General features: G+C 38.0%; 1 protein-coding gene across 1 annotated transcript; it reads right to left on the minus strand.

Moving 5' to 3' along the window:
* Nucleotides 1–12,977: 12,977 nt before the first annotated feature.
* Nucleotides 12,978–14,161, minus strand: LOC117183024 (sulfated surface glycoprotein 185-like). Its single transcript, XM_033376168.1, has 2 exons — nucleotides 13,865–14,161; nucleotides 12,978–13,352 (listed from the first exon to the last, which is right to left on the minus strand). Exons 1-2 carry the CDS (start codon nucleotides 14,159–14,161, stop codon nucleotides 12,978–12,980), a joined length of 672 nt encoding a protein of 223 aa, XP_033232059.1.
* Nucleotides 14,162–16,633: the final 2,472 nt, after the last annotated feature.

Genomic DNA, 16,633 nt, shown 5'->3' on the forward strand with positions numbered 1-16,633 from the left:
TAATGTTACTAAAATTAGACCTATGATTCACTAAGTAAACAAACACTTTGGCGTAACGACGCAATTTATTTATGTGCTGTGTAGTTCAATGTACTGCGCAGTTAAATGTACTGCGTAGAAGTTTAGGCTAACTTATTTTCATTTCAGGATAGAGAGCGAGAGAGAGAGTATCGCATTATGTATAGTTATTTTATGTGATAGGTATCTTGCATCCGGTTTAGGCTCTGCAATATGAAGTTTCTAAGACCTGAATCCTACTTGTGATTTTTGAATTTGAAAGTTATTCTAAATTTTGTTGTATTTTAACTTGTGATCCTTCATGTGAAGATTCAAATTAAATCTGGATTTTCTTACCGCGCTCCCCAGAGGACGATGGTGTACATCTTTCAGTTTACAGCCAGGCCACTCCGTCACAGTTACTATCGATGGCTGGAGGTAGGTAGAGGGGACTGAACATTTTTGCCGGATGCGTTGTCTATATTTATCGCGGGTAGCTAAGCCCGCACTGCATTTACGTTTATGAGATCTTTGGTCTTATGTACTCCAGGGGTGGGATTCCGATGCCCTCTAACCTAGTTGATCGGATCTCTTTTCCTATCGCATGACCTGCGAAACCTGGAAAACACCTTGAATTCCATTCCTAAGAATCGCAGGACATCCTGAATATTGAAAATGATAGCAAAGTTATTTATTTTTTAACCGGAAATTTCTAAACATTAGATTTATGAAAGTTTAAAATTGTTAAATTAAGAAGTGGTTAAGGCATTCACTTCAAATGTGTGATTTTCAATACATAATTTTTTGTCAGGTTCTTTTAAGCGAGGAATAGAAAAGCTGAAGGCTTTTACAAATGGATAGGATGTGAACACAAATGTGGATGCAAAGACCAACAGGAAAAAAGTAAGTAAGTAAGAAGATTCGATGACAGTGATCATTTATACGGGCCACTGAACAAACAATCGGCCCAAAAGTTTCAACCAAAAGCGGTTCAAAGTATTAAACAGAACGTCAAACAAGTCGTTCATTTCCGAATAAGATAAGTGGCAATAAGATAAGTGGCAAGGATACCACCTTCGCATATGAAAACTGTTACAAAATCACAAATTTTCGAAAGTAAAGTATATATTTACAAGGAAAATTGCGGAAATGTACGAAACGCGGAAGCGAAGGTGTTCTTTTGGGGAGATTGGAACTTTCACAAGCAGAGCTGGGAAAAGTCCGGTAGAAAGTTACACAACTGAAGGTAAGACATTTTATTTAAGATTTACACTTAAGATACCTGGGGGAATCGAAAATAGTTTTTAATTTTCAAAAAGTTAATTTTAACGGAATATTTGAAAAGATTTCAAAACTTTCTCAAAACTATAAAAAAATAAAGTGGAAGATTTGAAGGAAATTTTTTAGTATTTTGCAGGATTTATCAAAAGTTTTCTAGAAATTTTAGAGGTTTTTAAACATCGTGAAAGATTTCGAGACAATAACAAAATGTTGTTCAGATTCCTGGGAAAATGAAAGTGATTAAATTTTGAAAAAAATTATTTTAAAGGAATATTTAAGACAATTTCAAGACAAATTTTTATCTAAATAAAAACTGAAAAATTAATAATTTGTTCGGAATTGAAATTAAAAAATTCAGCTATTGCAAGGGTCTTCAGTTTAATACAATTCTAATCTATTAATATCTAATGTTTGTAAGTTAAGGTGATTTGAGCGAAACCTGGAAAAACTCAACCATATTTAATAGATTTAAACAATTTTAAGGGATTCTCAAGTGTGTTAATAATTTTAAGGAATTAGACGAATTCGCATATAGTTATGAAGAATTTTGGAAGATATGGAATGATGTTATAGGACCTTAAAGCTTTAAAGGTATTTTAAAAGATTCCAAATGGTTTTTTTTTAGGTTTCCGTTGATTAAGTGACTAAAAGATTTCAAAAGCTCTCAAGGTATTTGAATGCGTTTACTAGGAATTCAAAAAGTATCAACAAATTTTATGTAATTGCATTGGATTGTATCAAGTTTAATGGTTTTCAAAGAATTTATTCTTAAAAAGTGAGGGATTTCAAAGATTTTAAGAGTTCTTAAAGCATTTTTGAAGGTTGCCTGAATACTTTTAAATCCTTTTCAATTCTTCCGAATTTACGATTATTTACTTAATTCAGTGAATTTATACAAAGTTTTTGTTCAATTCATCTTAAAGTCTTTAAAACTCATGTTAAATACATACCGTAAAATTCTTTAAATTCTTCTTAATTTTTCTAAAATAATTTCAAACTTAGTCAATTTAGTGAATTTTTTAATATTTTAAAATTGTTCTGACTTCATTTGGTTGTCTTTTAAATTCATTTTTATTTTTTATGAATTTAAACAAATTTTTTTTTGTTTGTCTTCAATTCTCCTAAATCCACTCAAATTTTACTGCAACGAATGCATTTTTTCGAGTTTTATCATCTTTTTAATTCATTTGAGTTCTTTCAGAATTTAACTGAAATTGTTTTGTAGACATTAGTCACTTCTTTGGTTTCAAAGATTGGAAGAGATGTTAATTATTTTTTGAAGTTCACCTTAAATTCTTTAAAGTTCTTTGAAATTCTATTAAATTTTTCTAATTTCTGAGATTTTTTTGATAATGACTTAATTCTACTTAATTCAATGGATTTTTATTTTTTTTATTTTTCAAAGTCTTTAATTTTTCGTGAATACTTTTAACGTTAGTTTAAATTTTTTGGCATTTCATCAAATCCTTTTGAATTCCCTTGCCCTAATTGGCCATAATTTATAATAATATTGTGCAAATTTCATGCTCGTCGCACGCCTAATGTGGCCAGTATTATAAAAATACATTTAGTCTTATAAAAAAATATATTGAGAATAAGAAAAACGAAACCAAATATCTTTCATAATGATCACATTTTTATTGCAGGTAAAAATGCAGCGTACATGCGCAGAAACGTTACATAAACGAGGTAATCAGTACAGTTGGTCTAAATATTATGAAGGATAAGCAAGTTGCAGATGTATAATTGAACCATCTGTTGGCTGAAATTGTGTTGAAATAAAGAAAAGGGAGTGAGGGCCCATAAGGCAGGAATATTACAATTGACACATCACTTTCAAGTAAATAAAATTCACTTCAAATTAAACTTCGACTGAATTGAGCGCCCTGGCACAAGTTTTGGATAGCAATTCATTCAAAACCAATCGGAAGGACATTTAAATCCGTGTGAATTTGAGGTCTGCTGAATTGGGATGAATTTTGATTGCACGGATGGATCGAAAATAAGCTTCAAATCTAATTTTTAATGCGTACATACAATCCAGGTTGCAATTTTGTATCGGCAAGATTTGAACTTGGTGTCGGTTTCCGACTTAAGGCCTTGTGACGAGAGGGTCACGTGACCAAACCTGCTCTTCAATTTTTCTTTCCCAACTTACGTCTAAACGAAATTAGGTATCGCTCTGAAAGTTTGGGAAATGAAAGAGAAGGTAATAAAGTCCATGTCTCTGCTTTGTTCCGGTGGAAATTTTGAGAAAAATTGTTTTTTTTTTTTAAGATTTCAAAAGCTTTCAAAACCAGTGGAAGTTTTCTTTTCCAACTTACGTCCGCACGGAATGAAAGATGGTGTTAAAAAATTGGCATAATAAATAGAAGGCATGCCGTGCTGTCGTCAAACCCCGCAAGCAATTTGCAATGTTGTCAATGGGATAGTTATGAGGTTTATAATGATCAAAGTGGGCCAAAACAAAAAATATAGCTCATGGACATTATGCACAAATAATGCAAAAACTAATGTTTGCATTTGAAATGCAAATAAACGTATTTGGTCTGACGTACGTATCATTCTGGTATCAGCTGTGTCAAAGCAGCACTAGCGCAGCGAGTAGACAACTTCGAACTTCTAGGGGTCTGTGGGTAAAACAGATTGCTTGATTACTGTCAGATAACGTTAAAAGTCCAACTTCTACTGTAAAATCTAAATGTGTACGTCGATAATCATAATTTGCATAAATAAACTTTTTTCTTCCTCCAACCCTTCGGAAGGCCACAAACGATCCTTGAATATTTATTAACATTTCCCGAAAAAAAATTTCCGCTTTATTTAAACTTTTATTTTTCAATATGGGTGAAAAAAATTTGATCTTAGGGCTAACTTGATCAGCTGTTATACTCATCACATGGCCTTAAGAAGGATTACAAACATGGTGCCAGATTCGATTTAGATTGAATGTATAATCCAGAATTTTAAGAATCGGTTCGGGATGAATTCATATCCATAAATTACGTTGGGGCAATATGTTGCAATATTCAAATACACTGCATTTTTACCTTTAATAAAAATATGATACGATGTCGTTTCTCCTGTCATTTTCCAGTGGTTCAAATGAATGAAAAACGTGGCACCATTTTCATTTGTTTCCTATCATATATTTTCGAAGGGATAAGTTCAAGTTTTCGTTGCATTTAGTTTCGTTACATATTCAGATGCCCGAAAGGAATCAACGGGAATTTTTATTTTTTTATTTGTTTATCTAAATTTAAAATATTTTTTTGGAAAAATAAGCTTAGTATTCAAAAGTATCAAAAGATAAGAGACATTATGTCAAAATTATTTGGTAATTATGTTTTATATAGAAAAGAATTTTAAAAAACTTTTGTTACGTTCACTTGTCTTTCTTTTCACATGCAATTTTGACGAGAAACAATTTTGAGATTAAGCTTTAGTAACCACATTATTTTCTATTGAATTTTATACTTCGCATAATTTTTAGGTTAACTATATTCAATCTGTTATTTACAAAATATTAATGTTTTATTATAAACATTATATATCATATCAACAGATGTTTTTTGTACGAATTATAGATGATAATAAACAGGTAATTTATTTGTACATCCATTTTTTTTATTTATATTAATTAGAACCATTTTTCCAAGGGACAGCAGGTTATTCACTGAATACTAGGATATCATGAGGATATCCCATTTATGATTTATAAAATATCTTATCTGGGACAGAAAAGGATATCCCATGAGACGGATATTTGGATGTCTCTGGGATATCTAAGATATCCTTTGCAAAATTCAAGCTAGACCCAGTCTAGGGGCCTCCAGCTTTGTCTTCAAGTCTGGAACCGGGAAGAAACTTGTAGATTTCTGCACGGATATCAACAGCTGACGAAATAAGTCAGGTTTTTGGGATACTCTAACCTAAAGGACAAAAATGGCTATTTTTAGCCATATTTGAGACAATATAACATGACCAGCAATTTTTTCTTTTAAAAACTTTTAATCGTTTTCTAACTTTTAATCATCTCAAAATGGGTCTTTTCCCCTGAGACATCGCACATTAATCATGTTAGTTCCACATTGAAAAAATAGCAAAGAAGGCGAAGAAAGAAAATAAATGGTTAGCGTATTTAAACTTTTTTCGTAAATATCAAATTAAATTGGTTAAAAAATGTGATGGGCCAGACGCAAAAAAAACTGGATTTGAAGTTGAAGAAACAAATTTTGTTATTTAACAGATTCCGAATAGTCTTGTAAAATTATTCTTTGTTCAATTTGAATTTTTTGAACTGAAGTTAAACGCGAAAACCTAATTACTCTCATTATATTTACAACTGAACAATTTAAGAAAGTTTTAACAAAACTGTTGAATTTCAAAGCTTGATGTGTCCACAAAGACTCTGTCTGTGAGAAAGCCTAAAGGTTTATACACACATCGTAATATGTATAGAGAGATTGACACCGCTTTGGAAAACCCTGTTTATTATCATAACTAGAAAACATCGTGTGCCAACTAAAAACTTCTCACATTATCGTCACTATCTCTGGCTCTTCGATATTTATATGGAAACTCCTGCGGATTTTGGTTAGAAAAACGCGCTAAGGAAGCGAGGATAACTTAATTGCATGACCCTGATATCTTCGACAGAAATGCTATACGACAACTTGACGCTCGTGAGACCTATAAATACCTGGGCGTGATACAAAAAAACGCATCCCGGACGCAACCTTGATTAAGCATGCGCCTAAAGTCGTCTGCTCCAAGACTTTACATCTCACATCAGCAAAGTGGCCGGAGAGTGCTTAATCTGGAATTTCTTCAAAACAGGATTGCTCTGGGTACAGCAGATATAGTCGCACATGGACGAGACCCTGTTCTTGAAATGGCCTGGGAACGCGAAGAAGTGGGTAAAGGAGCGTTTTTGTACAAAGAAGCGGAAGAGGCTACAAAAACACTTGGCCTGGACTTCAGTGTTAGGGGTTAGTCAAATTTTTCTAACATTTTCCATCTCGACCACTCACTCCTGAAGGCCTTGATTAAGAAAGCACAAAAACATTTTCTATGTACAGCTCCTCAGCAAGAGCTTCTAGGGAAATAAAGTCAATTGTCGAAAATGAAAATCGTGGCCTAACCTAGTTCTCGTTGACTTCGAGAGAGCAGACTAGAATATCACATTCAAGAAGGAACAAAAGAATGAGAGGTATAAGGATAATATAAGGGAGATGCGAGAGCTAAACCCGAAATAGTCAATCAAGTATTCCTAATCATCCGTGCTATTGAAGATGCCAGCAGCTAGCTCTACATCGATTTTAAATTCAATATTTCTCTTTACAATTGGCCATAGAATACAAATAAAACATTTAAAAAGATTGCATCCATAAGTCTGTTTTCAGGGTCTCAAGATAACTCTTCAGTGAAACATTGTGTTTCACGATATAACGCTAATTATTAAATTTTTTATTTAATTTAAACTTATTTTTTTATGATTTGGACTTGAATTTTTTCGGAAACGCATTTCTATTCTGTGCTTGTTATTTATTGTTTAATAATATTTAATTGCAAAGTAAGACAAATTGCTAACTACGTTTTCACCGTTTTTCCGAAAAAATTATCGATTCATTGAAAATGAATATTAAAATTAAACTGCTGACGTGTGACCCTAATATCACACACAATGTTTAAATTTCTTTTCAGGATGTTGAGGATCTTATACGTTACTAAGTAAAATCAATTTTCATCAATTATTAGTAAATAATAAGTAAGGATATATTCCGACATTCAGGAAAAATTGGATAAATTTCCATGCTTGTTAAGTAATGTTTGCAAATGTAAAGTCAAGCAAACTTTAAATTATTCAATGAAAATAATTCACCAAAAATCGATCACAGAATGATAAATTTCGGTTATTCCTTCTAGGTAAAAAATGTATTATTTACTTAAAGTTTTGATAAAGTTTCAAATGCATTCGAAGGAAAAATCAATTTTGGTTATGTTATAATCTCCTGCATACTTCATGAAAGTTTGTCCACTATAAGCGAGCTTTTCATTTTTCTTACGTTAGACTTTATTTCAGTTTGGTAAACCAATAGTCACGCAGTAACATCCATCCCCTCCACAATCCTTCAGGATCGTATGCAAGTACTGAGCACCTTGAAGATATTCGCCAATTTTTAATTTGAAAAAAGGTGTTAAATTTTCAAATAACTTACAGGCCTCATTTTCGTTTTGTACTAATTAATAAATATTAGTTTGTAAAATTGCAAAATTGTTTAGTACATTTAATTTTTTATATTCCCAAAACCTTATATCCTCGTCGTCATAAAGCGTAAGAATCAGTGAAATGGATAAGCCTGCAGAGGTGAGCATAGGTAAAAAATGAAATTTTTGACAATTGCTCAACAATTATAAATTTTGTATTTAAGAGAATAAATAATATTTCTGTAAAATCTTACAGAAAATGTAGTATCGGCGAAGTACAATGAATCTAGCCATTCCTGAATAATTCAGAATTCCTTAGCATTTTTATTTATACATTTTTAATATTGTAGAGTGTTTAATTGTGAGTATTTAAAATTGAATTATGTTAAAAACATTCGAAACTACATGAAAAATTAAAGTATCTTGTAACGTTGTGGCCACCCACACGTTATGGATCCCACCCCAGATCACTTTCACAATTAAATAACATTACGAAGTGAATTCATGGCCGGCACGAACTCAAATTAAGCTTAGTATTGTATAATATGTATAAGAGTGTGACAAGCCTACATATGGCAAGTCTTCCCCCGTGTATGTTTTCAAACAAATGGCCTCCCGGGGCATCACTTTCACCAAGAAAGTGGCTTCGACTGGCACCACTTCCACCGAGAAAGTATGGCAAATGGGAAGGTCTTCCCCAGACATCACTTCGCCAGTTAAATCATGCGTACCCGAAACAGGGGTTATATTGGGCACGTTTTCCCCGGGAATCACTTCCCCAGTAAAATTTGAAAATGTAGAGACGGTATCAAAAATGGGCAAGTCCTCCCCGGGCATCAATTCCCCAGTGAAATATTAAAATCGTCAGATTGTGGAAAAAGTGGGCATGTCTTCCCCAGGCATCACTTCCCCAGTGAAATATTGAAATTTAGAAACTATGGCAAAAATGGGCAAGTCTTCCCCGGGCATCATTTCCCCATTGAAATATTTAAATCTAGAGACTATTGCAAAAATAGGCATGTCTTCCCGGGGCATCACTTCCCCAGTGAAATGTGGAAATGTAGAGACTATGGCAGAAAAGAGCATGTCTTCCCCGAGCATCATTTCCGCATTGAAATATTCGAATCGTCAGACTGGAGAGCGAGACTTGTCTGCAGAGATCGAGAGACTACGGGTTTCGCCTTTCGCGAAAAAAGAAACTCCCTTAGGTATTCACGATGCCCCTCTGATGACGTTACATGCACAAAATCTTATTTCACCCACCGGTTATGATACACATCTGGTAACGGAACCTCTCTGCGTACATACTACCAACGTTGGTAGTGTGACATTTGCGAGAAATCTAGATAGTGTCGTCACCTTTTCTCCCATCCACATTCGTGACGTCTTTATATGCCCCTGCCATTCATTCGACCAGGATCCCTTCGGCCTTTCAAGGCATTGTCCAATCTGCAGCACCAAGGATGTCTGCCTACATTCAGGATTCCTGCCTAGCTGGCATATGGAATGGATAATTTGCATTCGATAAATATCTCAGGGTTTTCATAGCCTCACTTTGAACTATTAAAGAGGCTTTAGATTCGAATGCAAGTTGTGTTATCGCTACTCTACGTAAGACTAGTAGTGAAGAGGAGTAGTGCTGAGGAATTTTTCACACAAATTGAGGAATGTAGAAGGTGTAGTTCCTTGTCGGACAGGGATCTTTTTAGAGCGTTACCGAGTTTTCAAAACCGCCTGGCCCACATTGCTATACATTCTACAGAGATAAATGGGATACTTGGCAACAATTTACCATAGATTTTAGGCGTAGATATGAGGGAATGAACTTCCAAATGCGAGTCAGGGATGAGGGGCGAAAAAGAACATAAGGTCCAAACGAACCTACAGCCGACTACCTGCTAAACCTTCGCCTAATTTTTCAACATTACGATCCTCTGATATCAGAAAGGGAGCAATTGCAGATGGTAATTAATAATTTGCACCCTAAGTATTTAGAGGCTCTGCCTAAAACTGAGTCTCGTACTTTTGAGGAATTGAAGAATGAGCCTGCTACCTCGAATTTAACTAATAATGGGACGAATTCAAATAGTACAAATAACAACAAAAAGCGAGGTGGCAAAGGGCGTGGTAAAAATAACGGTAACAAAACTGAAGATCGATCAACCGGAACCCGAAATAGTAACTATTCTAACAACACTCCAAGTAACACATGTGCTATAGTAGGTCCTCCCGACATTAATAAATCTATTATACCACAAGTGTTTGGTACACTTCCTAGTTTAAGCAGTTTTCCGCCTTATTTTAATTATGGGTTTTATCTCGGCTTTCCTCAGGCGCCTATGATGCCAGCTAATTTCAGCTATCCTCCATTGGGTACCCATGTTTTTCAAGCATTAAATTTCTCGACTGCTTCGTTGGGCCCAAATGTGAGAAGTGTGAATCCTCAAGCGCCAGCCCCCTTAGTGTACACTACCGCTGGTGGCACTTCAAGAGGTTTGCGTGGCTACTGTTGAAACTGCAATGAACAGGGGCACTTATACCGTGCCTGCTCCAAACCTAAAAAGGTTTTCTCCCGCAAGTATGGCAAACCCGAACAAATTATTACGAGCTGTAGCATATGCTCGGGACCCAGGTCGGGAAAAGAGTAGGGGTGAGTAACTCTAGGGTCCGACCACTTCCACCTTTCGTTGTTAAGGCCCTTCAGATTTCGCTAAATTTAGTCAATACGGTACTGGATGAGCGGCGCCTGTTTACTACTGTTAATGTCGATGTACCCCAACAAAAAGTTCGAAGAAAACCGCCGGACAAGCCACTGTTCCATTTTACGTTTTTAGATTTAAGAACATTTTTGCCGATTCATTTCGCATCAACTTTTGATTGCGAATTTTTACTTGGTCACGATTTCGCAGAATTGGTTGAATTCGATGTTAGGTTTAAGCACCGTATTTAGAGAATTGGCAATGGTATTTGGCAAACGTACCAGGGTCATGAAATCGGTTCTCAGGAAAGCATAACCCTTAGAGGATTAGATAATCTTGCGAAAGATGTTGATGTTTTTCTTACTAAGGAAGTCACTCAGGAAGTCCTCGGGAGAGTCTGTACAGAAGTTAGAAGCTAAAGGGATAATAAGCCCTAGTAAAAGTGAATTTTTTAAACAGTTGTGATGATGAGAAAGCTTGACGGCGACTATAGGCTCTGTATCGACTACAGGAAATTAAATGAGGTCGCTAAGAAAGACGCCTACCCAATGAGAAACATTAAATTTCATTTTGGAAAAGTTCTCTTCCGCCCGATATATTTCTAAGATTGACCTTAGTCAGGCATTCCATCACATTCTGCTATCAGGTGAGTGTAGAGCGTTCACTGCATTCCTTGTACCAGGAAAAGGGCTATACCACTACAACCGTATGCCTTTCGGGTTGTCGGGTGCTCCAGCAACGTTTCAGCGATTGCTGGACCGACTAATAACACCCGAATTTGAGCTCCATGCATTTGCGTACATGAATGACATTATTGAAGTCAGCGAAACCTTTGTGGAGCACATTTGTTGGGTAAAAAGGTCTTAAATGTGATCCTCGATGCCGGACTTACGATCAATCCGGATAAGAGCAAATTTGGTTGTAGCCAGGTACGTTATCTTGGGTATCTAGTAGATAAAACAGGAATGCGCCCCGACCCAGAGAAGACCGAGCCGATAACATCTAATCCGGCACCGACTACTTTGCGCAAGCTTAGACCATTTCTGAGTATGGTCTCGTGGTATAAGAGATTTATTTAGGATTTCGCTTAAATGGCAGAACTACTTCATCAATTACTAAAGAAATATCGAAGGTTCGAGAGGGGAGAAGACCCAGAAAAGGCCTTCCAAGAATTGAAATCCGCTTTAATCTCCTCACCCACGTTATCTAGACTACATTTTAGCTTGCCGTTTTGCTTGCAAACGGACGCGAGTAGTAGGGGATTGTGGACTGTCCTTACACAAATCCAAGATGGCTTAGAGCACGTAATAGCCTTCGCTAGTCGATACATCCAAGGGGCCGAGAGAAACTATACGGTGACTGAACAAGAATGCTTAGCTGTGGTATGGGCAGTAGAAAAGTTTCGACCTTACTTAAAGGGCTATCGCTTTAAAGTGATTACTGATCACAGTAGCTGCTGATGGCTTTATCATTCACGAGACTCAACTAGGAGAGTGGGTAGATATGCCCTTAAACCGTTGCAATATGACTTGGAAGTCAAACACAGAAAAGATTGGAAGTTGGAAGGAGACCGATTATACTGTCATCGTCCTGACCATTTAACAGACACATCGTTACTCGATTTGGAGGCATGGAAGCTGGTCCTGCGATTGGAACTGCGTGTCCAGGCGGTTAGTGAAGCACACGATACTACGACATCTGGCCACTTAGGTGTGCATTAAACTTTCCAACGTCTTTCGTTGCTTTACTATCGGCCGACATTGTGGGTCTGCTCCCAACTAGCCGCGCTGGTTATCACTACATTCTGGTTTTCCAGGATACGTTTACGAAATCGATCGAGCTATTTCCCCTTAGGAAGGCTACGCCGCCAATGTCCAACAGGCTTTCGAAGAAACGATCATTTTTAGGAGAACTGAAAATTTTTTGAGCAAGCAGCTGTCTTCTTAGTGGCAATGCAGCGCCGCCACGACGCTTAGTGCAGTGGCCAGATCACATTTAAGTAAGCTATAGTACCAAACGTGCGAGCAGATCCTTTCCCGTGTTTTGGGAATGCAGCAGTCCCACAGAAGAGAATGAAATGGCCCCACGAATATATAAACTATATGTATAACTCCGCACGAAACTCGGAGTGAGGATTACGTGCTCCCGTCTGAAGGGGGCGTTACTGTGCCAATACTATTTGCATTACAGATGTTCCAATGTAGAAACAAAAAATTTTCAGTATGGGGATCTGAAGAATTACTGTTTACGGATAACGGCACTGAGTTTGTGAACAAACTTATTGCAAAGGCTACAGCAGAATTGGGAATTAGACACTTGACCACCCCACTGTACCATGCGCAAGCTAATCGGGTTGAGAGACTTTAGACTTAGTCGCACATCACTTAGATATGGCATCAGACCGTTCGGCGAGATATTACAACCGCCGTAGACGTGACATTCGCTACCAAGTAGGTGATTTCATGTGGCGTTGGACACATACGTTATCGTTGACCGTTAATTTTGTTGCGAAGAGGTTGTCCTTAAAATTTTCAGATCTGTTTAGGGCAATAAAAGTAATATCACTAATAGTGTATAAAATCCAGGATGAGACCGGTATAATTAAAAAGGCTCACATCAAGGATTTGAAGCACTATTGCTCGACCGATCAGAGCTTGATTAACAATAATCCCAAAGTATCTTCCGGAGACAGTTCAGGAAATGTGGAGGCGAAGGCGCCCTCCTGTCGCCTGTATTTTCGAAGACCTTCAGCCGTCGATCAAGCTCCTCTCCTGAGCATGGGAACAGAGCTTATCGACCGAAGGGACCGGTTTCCGTCCTTCCCATAGATACCGCAGGATCGCCGATACCGCCCGGTGATGGTACCGGAGTTGGGGGTTCAGAAGGGCAGAATGGAGGAAAGGGGGGAGGACCCCACAGATCAGATACTGGAGGTGCAACCGGATCCGGGGGTTTAACCTGGGCCAACCGTTCAACTGGCGCCGGACATTCAGCCGGAGCCTGAGGTTCGGCTGCGGCCGGGGGTTCTTTTGAATCTGGAAGTCCTGGGGAATCAGATGGTTCTGGTAGAACCGGAGATACGGCCGGAGGTGATCTTGCCGTCGAACCCTTGGCATTCCGATCTCGTAACTTGCCCGACGTCGCGGTCCATGTCGGCCCAGAAAGCTCAAGAGGGCAAAGCCGAGGGTTCCTTTCGACCCGTAGCCAAAAAGGAGAAGAAGGAGGAAGGCCCGCGCCATAGCGCTCGGCTTAGAAGAAAATAGAGTTCCTCCCAAACCCTCCATCCCCTTTAAGCAAAAGGTTGAGATTGGAATCTCTCGGTGGTAGTTGGATGAGTGTGACAAACCAGAGATGCGTGATCGGAAGACCAGGGCTAATGGCGGGAACCCTTCGTATCCATTTGAACTTAGGGATTACGAATTGCCTTCGCCTCTGGCGTCTATATATACACAGGTCGCCGCCCTGCTATAGTTGTCTCCGCCGTCGGATACGACAATGTGAGTAGAGCCGGAAACTGAATGGGGTGCGTTCGCCACGAATGGAGAAGGTGGAGAGAGCCTCTGTTCTCTGGGACGGCCGAAATCCAGGTCATGTGTGAAAGGGGATTGCCTCAGTCCTCGGATCGAGTATTAGCGCCCAGGGATCAGGGTTCCGTACTCTTAATTCCTAAATCTGACTGGCTTAATAGCCCCGCCCCCCACTTGAATTTGCTCAGACCCCATTAGGGAATCAAGTAGCGTTTCAGGGGTGGGTTGAGAATCAGGAGCCCAGGCTTTGTTCTCCGGCTGCCCATCGGATTTATAGACCATGGATGGATAGATGGATGTTGGAATTGTCAACAAGGGGTACATGATCACACAATGAACAGGGACTCCGTCCTGTGAGAAATTCCGTTCCTGCAAAGCCACGTCAAGCATTGCCAGATTCGGAACAGCTGGTGGTACTCCTTTTTGGAACAGGATAGGAACAATCATCAGGTGGGCATGAGGACGCAAGAATCCATTGGGATGCGGAATGCCCTCTCATCCAGGCTTCGGCGGAAGCCATCAGGAATGAATTGTAGATTCAGGCCTGCGATTCTATTAGTTTAAAGCTGTTTTCGTGTTGATAGATTTTAAGCTGTTTTCGTGTGATTCGTAGATCTTAAGCTTTCTCGTGAAACTTGGCTCAAGTATAGTCGGTTATGTATTTGTCAGTAATGAGAAGTCCGGTATTCTTGGGAAACGACTAAGGCACTTAATATGCCCAAATTTTGTTCGTTTAGAGTTATTGGGATCATGAATATAATTAAACTTGCCTGGGGCCGATCAGTAATCTAGTAATACGAGTAGGATCCTAAAAGGTACTGAATAGAACAAGCTATACAATTATTTAGAATTTTTGCATGGAATTAGTTAAACTCCAACAACCCTTTGTCTCTTGAAATGTACAACTCTTCTCATTTTAGAAAATGGTAAACAGCAAACAGCAATATACAGAAATAGTCTAAATGTGTAAATCATACTTTTCCTCTCAATCTTCAGAAAAATAAACATACCCAGACCTAATTCGGAGAAATGCACTAATTATGTTTTTGATCGAAGAGATCTGGAGGTCGGATTGATGACGCCTGCTGGTCCTGGAGTCCTGAGGGTCAGTCTGAGTTGGGCTGTTGTAGCGTTATGGCCACTCATACGTTATGCATCCCACCCCAGATCACTTTCACAATTAAATAACATTGGAAAGTGAATCCATGGCCGCAACGAACTCAAATTAGGTTTAGTATTTTATAATATGTATTAAACATTATTTTGTGCAAGTGTGTGTAAGAAAGAAAAAAATGAGAGAATAAAACTATGATTCATATATTTATATTTATTTTATTTGGGTTTAACCCTTACTATGTAAAATTTAAAGTACCTGCATAAGTAATGTGCTATAGTCCGCACAGTATTAATCGCCTGTGGACGATAATGTGTGACGTCCGACCTTCGGCTGTGGAATATGAGTTCTGCTCGTCTTCAAAAATTTCGGCAGGGATTAACACTGCCATTCTTTTATCGAGGTACTCCAAAGTAATATTTCACTTAGCACACCTTCACCCATCTGCACTATGTTTCACTCCACGCAATGAGTCTTGACCACTACCGACCACGACACATGGCCCGGAGGGTAGGACGGAACTGACTATAAAAATTCAGTTGCCGCCATCTTGGCCGGCTCCACACTCACCAGAACCGATGAAGTCCTTTCCGCCAGTTGCTACATCCTTTAATAGTGTTGAGGGCAGCACACACTGGACGAAGTCGAGGGAAAACGAGCGAAGAGGGGAGAAAAAGGCGCTAGAACTGCAAGAGAATCAGTCTCGTTTCGGCCATCGAGGAAGAATACGAAGTAAAATTTTAAGTATGCAGCCTTTTTTCAGCTTTAAAGATGGAGAACTTCTGTTCTGCAGCCAAGGTAGGCGTTTAGCATTTCGTCCTCCAGAAGAGTTGTCAAAATGATAAGAGTCAATTTGAGTGTAGACTAGGTAGATTGAGTGTAGATTAAATTTGGTTTGGACTTAGGTGGAAGCCATATCGAGTCGTGAACTTGCTTATTTTAAAATGGAGTAGCTTTGAGAATTATAAGGTTTTATTTTTTTCAATGTCGTGTGTGAATAAAATACATGTAGTTTTTTGAGCGATTTTCGTTGAAGTGTTAGGGAGAACCTCTTTGAGATTTTAAAACTTTCTTCTTTATGAAACTAGTAACACTTTAAGTACATATAGAAAGTACATATTTGGGTTCAAATTTTCTGCAAATCATTCTCATATAAAGAAAATTGCACTCAGAAATCTTATTGAAAAATTGAATAACGTCAGGAACAATCTACACTTCTCATAATACTGAGCAATGAGCATTAAACAACAGATTGATTTGGCGTGGAAATAAACAACAGTTATAGGAATCTGTAAAAGGATTTCTTTCGGCTGTTAAAATTACTGTCATCAAAATGGAAGTGGAACAGCTTCCTCCTAGTGATGAAATCTTCTGGGCATCTGTGGACAATAAAGACCTGCTTGAAACTGAAGGAATTGATGCTAGAGATAATGAGCATCAAGTACCAGATACACGAGAGCCAAATACGGAAATGGTTGATAATCATATTGATAGGAAAATCTTCAAAAAACGATAGTTCTTCGAGAGTAATTTTTGTCATGCTTTACCAGATTTCGCACTTGTATAATCAACACAAAGTTGGGCCACAAAGGTAGGCCTACCAATGTATTTACCGCAAGAACGCATTGAGATCCAACCTGATGGATCAGGCCGGATATAGATGTCAGCAAGTTGAGATGCTCATTGGTCTACGTGACACAGCAAAGAAAGGAAATAGGACCAGAAAGCTGATAAGCCATGTTATTCATATAATCCACCCTCGGTAAATCCAAACATTAACACCAGCAATATTAGAACTGATTAGA

The sequence above is a fragment of the Belonocnema kinseyi genome, chromosome 2, assembly GCF_010883055.1.
Source record: "Belonocnema kinseyi isolate 2016_QV_RU_SX_M_011 chromosome 2, B_treatae_v1, whole genome shotgun sequence".
NCBI lineage: Eukaryota > Metazoa > Arthropoda > Insecta > Hymenoptera > Cynipidae > Belonocnema > Belonocnema kinseyi.

Excerpts from the sequence above, each read along its gene's own strand:
- LOC117183024 (XM_033376168.1), bottom strand. The coding sequence starts at position 14,161 with ATGATTGTTCCTATCCTGTTCCAAAAAGGAGTACCACCAGCTGTTCCG. Across the intron at positions 13,353-13,864 it reads GGGGCGGGGCTATTAAGCCA|CTTTCTGGGCCGACATGGAC; the intron begins GTCAGATTTAGG and ends TGCCCTCTTGAG.